Source organism: Aspergillus heteromorphus, assembly GCF_003184545.1.
Source record: "Aspergillus heteromorphus CBS 117.55 chromosome Unknown BO70scaffold_39, whole genome shotgun sequence".
Lineage (NCBI taxonomy): Eukaryota > Fungi > Ascomycota > Eurotiomycetes > Eurotiales > Aspergillaceae > Aspergillus > Aspergillus heteromorphus.
This window is the reverse complement of record NW_020290444.1, coordinates 13666-24801: the sequence shown is the minus strand read 5'-3', so window position 1 is coordinate 24801 and position 11136 is coordinate 13666. Positions and strand designations below refer to the sequence as shown.

Genomic DNA, 11136 nt, shown 5'->3' with positions numbered 1-11136 from the left:
AAAATAGATTAATAAGAGTAGGAGATACTGCTTTAATTATTTAAGACTATAAAATAATTATTTTTTATTTTACTTATCTAAATAGAAAAGATCTATATTTTAAACTTAAAAAAGTGATTTATATTTCTTAATTTTATATAAATATTCTCTTAGCTGCAAAAGCTGATAAAAAAAGGCTATTTCTAAATAGAAAAAATAGATTTCTTGAACAAGCAGATAAAACTCTATTATATTAAATTAAGAAAATCAAAGAAATATACTATATTTAATAGAAATAAAAATCTAGTTCTGCTATAGTTATTACTGCCGAATTAAGCTAGTTAGCTATCTCAGACTCATCAGTTTATAATCTCAAGCCAATCAAACTCTCAGAACGCCAATATATAATATCTAGAACAGTCAAAGAATAATATAAAAGATTAGAGCATTCTAATAAGAAAGTTCTAAATTATCTAAGTAATTTAGTTTAGAGAATTAATATTACTAATTTATTAAAACAGGCTAGCTCAGATAAGCTAAGCTAAAATAAAAAATATCTTATATATAAAATTAGCCAATCAGAGAGGCAAATTTTAAGATAAAAATTTAAGAAAAAAAGTCAGATATTTGAATTAATTTATTAAGACTTGATTTATATAATAAATAGAATTAATAAACAGAGATATATCAGTTATTTTTATTATTTCTATTCAAAATTTTATCTAGGGCAAGTCCTAACTTTTAAATTAGATATTTCAGAATTAATTATTAATATAATTTAATTAATTATTAATTAATTTAGAATAATACTTAAGAGATTTTATTCTGATTAGAACTAGAATCTTGATATTTTTTTAATCTAGACTAGTATTAAAGATTTACTAATTAATTATTTATCAGTTTATCAGCCAGAGCAAAATCTATATATAGAAAGATCCAGAGCTCTAATTACTTTTAAGATAAGAAGTTTATTAATTAATTCAGGGCTTCTTATATTTTTATAATCTGAAATAATAGATTCGGCTATTTTTATTCTAAATAAAATATTAAATAAATAACTAAATTGAGAAATACTATATAAAACTATCTAAAAAAGTCTTTCATAGTTATCTGGAAAATCAGATATTTTCTATTTAAGAAAATATAAATTATATATTTATATCTAAATTAGTAACTTATTTAAAGAAGATAAACTAGGGCCCAGAGTTCTAATTAATTATCTGATTAACTATCAGACAACTAATATTTGATAGATCTGAATGTCTATTTTTAAAAGAGTAATTTCGGCTTGTGATATTATTTTTAATAAAAATTTTAATTATAAATAATATACTGAATTTAGAAATCTATTAATAAAGCAAGAAATAATTAAATTAATTGATTCTATTTAATTAGAATAATCAGATATCTTTATTTCTAAAGAATCTAAAGAATCTGATACAGATAAAAATCTTTCTAATTTAGAAATATTAAGATAAATATCTGAATCTTTATTAGATAATTAACTGGAACAAGACCAGTTAATAATCCTAAGTCAGTTAGCTGCAGAATTAAGTCAGTTGACTACAGAACTAAGTTAGTTAGCAGTCTCAAGCAATCAGTTAAATATCTCAGTCTCATAAAATAATAATATAATTATAGAGGATTTACTATCTTCATCGCCTAATCTATCTTCTTCACTGTCTCAGATTCTTATTAATAATTTAAATATTAATAAGCTAATTAATAAAACTGAGTTCTTAGATATTAAATTAATTAGAGATCTGAAACAGACCTGCTCAGAATTATCTGATTCTAATTTTAAAAAAACTAGACTTATTCTTCAAGTTATTTAAATAATAATTAATTATATTAATAAGAATAAAATTCTCTATATTAATTTCTTATTACTTTTATCTCCGCCTATTAACTAATAAGAAATAAGAAATTATATATTTTCAAGCCAATTTACTCAGGCTGCTAAAACTGAAATTAATTAATTAAAAGTTCTAAATACTTAGAATATATATTTAATTTATAAAACTAATAAAGCTGAAGTATTATTATTAAAATAGATATTTTTATATAAATTTAATAAAACTAATTATCTAACTAATTTTAAAGTCTGAATTTATATTAGAGATGATTTGCAGATATTTGATTAATTAAAAATATATGCTAGTATTCTTGCAGCCAGATTTATACAGATTTTTTTGGCTCTAATTACTGTGTTTAATCTAGAAATTAATTAACTAAATACAATCATCATCTTTTTTAATAGTCTTATTAAGAAGAAAATCTATATAGATTTAATTTCTAGATTAGAAAATAAATAAACAGTTTTTCTATTACAGAAAGTTCTATATAGATTAAGATATTTATTATTTCTTTGATAAAATACTCTGAAACAGAGACTAATAGCCCTAGAGCTTAAGTCTATTCAGAAAGATTAATATATCTTTATTAATAAATTTATAATTTTGATAATTTTTATAAATAATATAATTTATGTGTTTTATAAATTAAATTATCAAAAATTTAATAAATTCAAATAAGAATTAATAATATTATTTAAATTCAAAGATCTTAAAGAGATTAATTTATTTCTTAATATTTAAATCTTATATAATTGCCCAAATAGGAAGTTGTGAATTTAATAATTAAACTATATTAATAAGATTATTAATAAGTTTAATTTAGAGTAAAGAAAAAGCTCTAAATCCCTACTTCTAAGCAAGAAATTAGTAAAAAATCTACTTTATCAGATCACTGTCAATCAAATTTATAAATTTCAGCAGAAAATAGGATCAGCTTTATATTCTGTAATTTAAACTAGACCTGATATTATCAAATTATATCAGTTAATTTTAGAATATCTAATTAATCCAAGTCCTAAACACCTAAGGGCTGTGGATTATTTAATCTTTTATTTAGAAGAAACAAAGAACTTGGCTATTAAATTTAGCTCTAGTTCTATTTTATTTTATATAGCCAGTAATACTAGTTTTGCTAATAATCAAGATCGCGCTAGCTTAATAAGATATATTATTTATTTATTTAATAACTTTATTAATTGGCTAAGCAAGAAACAGTATTATATAATTCTTTTAACTACTGAAGCTGAATTATTAGCTCTAATTACTATAGTCAAGCAACTTCTTTGATAAAGAAGATTTTTTAAATAAATAGGATTTAGTTCTAATCAATACTTCTTTATATTATATAATAATTATTAAACAGTCAAAATTCTTACTGATAAGAATTTCCTCTTTTGGATTAGTCTGAAATATATTAATATTACTAATTATTAACTAAGACAAGAAGCCCTGAATAAAATAATTAATATTTAATAAGTATCTATTAATAAAATATAAGTAGATGGCCTGACTAAGCAGTTTCTTGATCAGAAATATACTTAATTTATTAAACAGTTGAATATAGTGATTTATTAAATCCTATTATTATTATTTTCTATTTTAGCAATTTGTTTACTCCAGTTTTTTCTGATATTTCATCTCATCAAAACTGCGGGGGTGTGTCAATAATATAGGCAGACTGGCCAGTTCGCTGCCTAAGGCTCACTAGTTTGCTGTCTAAGGCTCGCCAGTTCGCTGCCTTAGGCCACCAGTTAACAGACTGATAATTCTGAGTTCCGCCTATCCCGCAGCGGAGCAAGAAACCTTACTTTTATTAATTATTTTAGTCTCTATTTAATCACTGATTCTATTGTTCTCGGCCCTGTTTTATTTATATAATTTTTATATAATTTTTATATAATTTTATATATTTTTATATACTTTTGATAGCCAATTAACTATAAATATAATAAAAAGATCTCTCAGTTTTTAATTAGTTTTTTAATAAGTTTTAATCAAGTTAAATCAGTTTTTAATCTCTTTCTTATCTTTAATTTTTCTTATTACTTTTTTTATCTTTTTCTTATTTTTTTTTTATCTTTATCTCACTTTCATCTTATTTTTATATCTAATTTATATAAGAAAGTAAGAGTTCAGTAAGAGTTCAGTAAAATCTTTCTGAGAGATTAGAAAAAAGTTCTTATTTATTTATCTGATTTTTAATTCTTCTTATTTTTTTACTTCTCTTATCTTTCTCTTACTTTCACCTCACTTTTGCACCAAATTTGTATGAGAAAGTGAAAGTTTAATAAAGTCTTCTTAAGAAAAGTTCTTACTTCTTAAGAAAAGTTCTTAGATATATTTTAAATATATAGAAAATTATAAAAAAAAAGATAGCAGATAATATTATTATTATAAAAATTTTATATTATAAGAATTCTTCCGCGGAGCTGCTAGCCGCAGTATTTATAATATTAATAAAAAATTAATAAATATAAAGAGTCTATAAAGAACTAAGAGATTCTAAAGATTTTAAGTTATAAAGAAAAAAGAAAATAGATAAAATTTTATAATAAAAAAATTATAAAGATCTTTTATAGAGAGTAAAATAATTATATATCTTAAATAAGTATATTCTTAAGCTTTAAATATTTATAAAACTATATAATAATTCTATTATAAGCTATTTTATAAATAAAAGAATATTAATATTAATATTATAATAATTTTAATAATCAGAAATAGATAACTTTATAAATAAATATTATTAAATTTATAAAATATATTAAAATAATAAAATAATTTATAGAAAATAGTAAGAGCTGCTAGAATTTTTATTTATATTTATAAAATTTTAGAAAAAAATAATAATAAACTTTATTACTAATTTATCCGCGAGCGCTAGTATTATTAAAAACTTATAAAAGATCTTTAATAATATTCTAGTAATAATAGATTAATATAATAAAATAATTTATTTTATTTTCTTATAAAAAAGTCTTAATAAGAAGAATCTTATAAAAATCTTTATTAAAAAGATTTTCTGTTTATATAATATATCCGCGAAAATTATTATAGATTATAATAATATTTTTATAAAGAATTTCTAATCTGACTTTATCTATATATTTATAATAAAAAAAAAACTAAATATAACTTATTATCTACAGACTAATAATTAAATTAAAAAATTAAATACAGTACTTGCAAAATTATATTAATTTTAAATAAAATAATTAAATAAATTTTCTGTCTATTACAGAGTTTATATATAATAATATTTTATAAAATTTTATAAAAAAATTATTCTTTTATATTATTATAATAAAATATCTGCGAGTAATTAAAATAGATTTTTATAAAAAGAGAGAAGTAGAGATTAAAGTCTCTAAATAAATTAAATATATTTAAAAAATCTATATTAAAATAAAGAAAAATCTAACTTCTATTTATAAAAAATAAAAATAATTTTATAATTATAAAAAATAAATAAAAAACTTTATATTAAAAAAGATAATTTAATTATCTATAAAGTATCTTTTATAAAAATAAACTAATAAAAAACTAGATCTATAAAACAAAGAATTTTATTATATTATTAAATAAATAAATTTTTAAGTCTATAGACTGAAGTTATCTACAGAATTATAAATATATAATATATTTTATATATTATTATTTTATAAATATTATAAAATAAATAGAATAAACTCGCAGAAGTACTTTCTTATAAAAAAGAATAATTATAAATATTATTTAAAGATTTTATTAATCTTATAGAGTTAGAATAAATTTTTAAAAATCTTAGTTAAATAAAAGAATTATTCTAGTAAGAATAATATCTAAGAATTAATTATAAATCTATATTATTTACAGCTTTATAAGAAGTTTATTTGCGAATATAATCTTTATTTAAAAATAAAAAAAAAATAAAATAATAAAATAATAGAAAAAATTATCTATAATAATCTTTATTTAATTATAATTTAAAATATAAAATATAGCAAGCGCTTGCAGAAATAAAAATAAATAAATTAATTATTTAATTTATAAAAAATAGATTTTATAATTAATTTAAAAATAGTTATTATATCTCTAGCTGCAATTATTATTAATATATATTATAAATATTCTTAAGTCTAAGAGATTATAATATATACTATATATTTAATTAAAAAAAGAATATTAATTAGCTCTAGTTATAAAAAAATTTTTATAGAGCTAGATCTAGATTTTTAGCTAATAATAATTATTAAATTTAATAAAGAGAATAGATTTTATTACTAGCTATATAATCTAATATTTTTCTTAATTAAATAAAAATTATAATTTTACTTAAAGAAAAAGATCTAGCAGAATTATTAGTATATTTATAAAAATATTAATAAATTAGTTTATTATAGATAAATCTATAAACTAAGTCAAAGTCTAGTTTATAATTCTAATATTTTATAAAATAGATTAATTTCAGACTACTCTGAGTATATTTTTTTTAAAAAAAAAATAATCTATCTATCTATAATCCGCGGGTTGCAGAAATAATAAAAATATTATTAAATATAATAATATTATTATAATAATAAATAATAAAAAAAATATAAAAAGATAAAACTGCAAAAGACTAGACTATCTTAAAAATTTTAACTAATAAAATAATAAATTATATATAAATTAGTTTTATACTCTGTAAAAAAAATAAATATTTATTATAAAAAAAAAAGAAGAAAAAATTACAGTAGTAATAATAATAATATTAATAATAATAATAATATTAATAACAGAGACAGCAGCAGCAGCAGCAGCAGTAATAATAAAAATAATAATAATAAAAAAAATAATTATAGAAAGAAACTAATCTAATTTTATAATTAATTATAAAATATAAGATAAATTTCTTTAAGAAATTATTTATTATAAAATCTTATAAAAAGAAAAATAAAAAAAAAAAATAAAAAAAAAAAGCAAGAAATCTATAATAAATATAATAATTTTATTATAAAAAAAATTAACAGATATATAATATAAGAAAGATATTAAGATAATTAGTTATAATATTTAGATTAGATTATATATTTTAAACTCGCGAAGTAATAAATATCTATAGATTAATATAAAATTATAAAATATTATATTTAATAATCTAATATAAACAGCCGCAAAAGTATAAAATAGCTGCGAAAATATAAAATAATTATAAAAAGTATAAAAACAGTTATAAGAATATAAAATAACTATAAAAATATAAAATAATTATAAAAAATATAAAAATAACTGCAAGAATATAAAACAGCTATAAAAATATAAAATAGTTGTAAAGAGTATAAAAACAGCTATAAGAGTATAAAATAGCTGTAAAAATATAAAAATAATCACAAAGATATAAATAGTTATAAAGATATAGATAATTATAATTATAAATAATTATAAAAATTCTTTAGATAAGTACTTACTAATAATTAATAGTAGTAATAATTAATAATAATAATTAATAATAATAATTAAGAAAAGAAAGAAAGAGCTATAAAATAGAGAAAATTAAAAAACAAAAAAAAAAAAAAAAATTTAAAAAAAATATTTTTTTTTAAAATTCTAAGTTCTGAGTTCTAAGTCCTGATTTATAGCTGAATTAAGAATATTATATTATATTTATTATTTAATTATTATTACTGAGACTTAAAGTATAATAAGAGATAATTTATTATTAAGACTTAAAATATAGCAAGAGATAATCTATTTATAGCTATATAAATAATTATCGCGGCGGGCTTATATAAAGTAGATATTATAAAAAAAAAAGAGAATTATTTTTTTTTAATTAATTTTTTTATAAAGAAGATTTTACAGCAGAAGTTTTAATAATATTTAATTTTTTATAAATAATAATCTTAAGAATTAAGATTCTAGAAAAAAGAATAATTATAAAAATAATAATTCTTATAATTCTTATAATATAATATATTACAAGAAATATTTATACTGCAGAGATAGTCTCTTATAAAGTAATTATATTAATATAATATATAATTTATAGAATTCTCGCGGATAGATATATCCGCGAGAGAAACTAGATAAAAGACTAGTAATAATACTTTAAATAATATAGATACTATCTTAACTTTATAATAGATATACTTTCTTCACACTATCTTATACATATTCCTTATATTTAATCTACTTAATTAATTATTTTAAGAGATATATTATACTCTGAAAAAGACTTTTATAGAATTTGCTTAATTTATATAATTAATTATCTTAAAAACTATACTATACTCTGAAAAAGACTCTTATAAAATTTAATATAAAAAAAATAAGAAAAGATACAGAATATTTATTCTTTATATTATCCAGGATAGTAAATATAGTAATATAAAAATTATAAAAATTAGATCTTTATCTCTATCTAAGTATATATAATAATTAAAGATTTAAATAAGACTAGTTTTTTTAATTTTAATAATAATTTATACTTTAGATTATCTTTAAGATTATCTATATTTTTATTTTTATTAATATAAAAAATAATAATTATCTTATTTTTCTTTTACTTCTTAAATATAAAGATAATTAAATCTGAATTAAGATTATTAAGTATATTCTAATATTTTTTTATTTATAATAAAATAATTAATATATATTTAAAATATAATTACTTTAATTATATTAAGATAAAGACAGCTTCGGCGATAATAGCAGATATCTTAAAAACTATTAAAAAAATATTTAATATTAATATTATTAATTATAATCAAGAGAAAATCTCTAATTATTTAATAAAAAATAAAAAACTAATTATAATAAGACTTTTAATAAATAAGAATATTAGTATATTTTATAATATCTGAAATTATATTAATTTAATTAAAAATATCTTAAGAAATTATATATCTTTAATATCTAGATATATCTTAAGTTCTTTATATATCTTAACTATAGATAAGAGTTTCTAATATTTAAAAATATTATAAAAGATTTTATCTAGATCTGATAATAATCTGATGATTATTAATAATATATTAATTATTAGATTTTAACTATAATAAAAAGAGAATATCTTCTTAAAAATAGTTTAATATTTATAATATTAGTTAATATTATTATTTAGTTATATATCTTTCTTAAACTTTTTAAGCTTTAATATTAAGTCTAGAATAATTATAATTATATAAATATAATCTTCTATTTAATAAATATAATAATAATATTTTTAAAGCTTTTAATATATATTATACAAGCTTTTAAGAATTTTTTTTTTGAAATATTTATTTTCTTTTTAATTTATTAATTAAGTAATTTAGATAATTAAAAAAATTATTATAAATATTATAAATCTTATAAATAGTAGACTTATTATTCTTAGAGAAATAGAAAATAAAAAAAAAAGATATAAAAATTTAAAAAAATATTTTATTTATTTTTGTTTAATTATAATAAAATAAAAATAATTAATATTATTATACTTACAGTGCTGAATAAAACTTTTAATTACTTAATAAAAATTAAATATCTAATAAATTATAAATAAATTAAGTTTTAATAAGTTTTATAATTAAGAAGAAGATAATAAATTAAGCTAGATTTAAATTATTAAATAAATAAGAATTTTTTATAATATTAAGAACTTATATTTATAAATTATATAATTTTTTAAATTTATAATTAAAAATTAATATAATAAACTAGCTGATAGAAGATTTCTAGAAACTTTTTATAAAAAAAATTTTATATTAATCTTTTATAAATAGCTTCTAGAAGCTCTTTATAAAAAGAAATTTTATATTAATCTTTTATAAATAGTTTCTAGAAGCTCTCTATAAAAGAAGATTTTATATTAATTTTTTATAAATAATTTCTAGAAGCTTTTTATAAAAAAGATCTTTATATTAATCTTTTATAGATAGTTTCTAGAAGCTCTCTATAAAAGAAGATTTTATATTAATTTTTTATAAATAATTTCTAGAAGCTTTTTATAAAAGAGATTTTTATATTAATCTTTTATAGATAGCTTTTAGAATATATTTTCTTAAAAATTCTTAAAATATTAAAAAAGATTTTAAGACTTTTATTATTATTTTTCTATATATATTTAATAATATTATTCAAGATTTTAATTTAAAGTTTTTATAAAAGAGTATTAATTATAAATTAAATTATATAAATAAAACAGAGAATATAATACTAACTTTAAATAATTTTTAAAAAATCAGAATTAACTAGAGTATTATAAAGCTAAGTATTCTAATTAAATTAAGTTTAAAGTTTAGCTAAGATTATACTAAATATTATATTATTATTACTAATATTATTAATTATTATATCTAATAATTAATAGATAAGATTATATTTATATAAGACTAATAAAATAATTATAGCTAGATTCTTATTAGTATAAGATTTAGATATTAATTAAAAATCTAGTAATATTTTATAATAATTTATATTTTTTATTAAAAAGTATTTAATTAAATTAAAAAATATTTTCTAATCAGAACTAATTTAGTAGTTTATTATAATTAATATTTATTTAATATTTAAGAATTTTAATAATAATTATATATATATCTCTTTAGACAGTTCTATAAAATATTTTTTAATTTATATTTAATTAGAAAAATTTAATTTTTAGTAAAAAGATAAAATAGTAAGATTAATTATTTATTTAAATTAAATATATTTAATAGTTTAGAATAATAAATAATAGATAATTATAAAGTATAAAATTTAATTTTAAAAATTCTGTTTATTATAGATTATAAAAATCTAAAAAAAGATAATAATTCAAAAAGATTTACTTTAAAAAAATAAATAAATATCTATAATAACTCTTTACTCAGTATTTAATTAATTATTTACTTAAATATAATTAATAATAATTTCTTCTTATAATTCTTATAAAGATAATAATTTATAGAACTAGTTTCTGAGTTTTTAATTCTTAAATATTATAAGATATAAAAATATATAATATAATAGATATAAAAAATTCTATTAAAAAATAATATATCTTTCTAAAAATTATTTTATATTATTAATAACTTTTTTTAACTAAAATAAAATAATAGTTTTTTAATTTATATATAATCTTTAGAAAAGATTATCTTCTGCTATTAATTCTAGAAAATAAAAAGTTTTTTTTAAAAACCTAAATATAGAATAATCTTTTAATTCTTTATAATATATATAATCTTAAGATTTAAGAAAGAAGAAAAAATCTGACTTAAAAAACTTATTTTAGTTTAAGTATTATTATAATTTATAAAGATCTAAGAAACAGAAGAAAAAGACTTAATAATATTTTTTAAAAATAAATTAAATAATTATA

At 15.9% G+C, this 11136-nt stretch overlaps 1 protein-coding gene across 1 annotated transcript; it reads left to right on the top strand.

Moving 5' to 3' along the window:
* Nucleotides 1-2948: 2948 nt before the first annotated feature.
* Nucleotides 2949-3122, top strand: BO70DRAFT_300899 (uncharacterized protein; the record flags this gene model as incomplete). Its single annotated transcript, XM_025539688.1, has 1 exon — nt 2949-3122. A coding segment is annotated over one exon (174 nt), but the record flags the coding sequence as incomplete, so codon positions are not given.
* Nucleotides 3123-11136: the final 8014 nt, after the last annotated feature.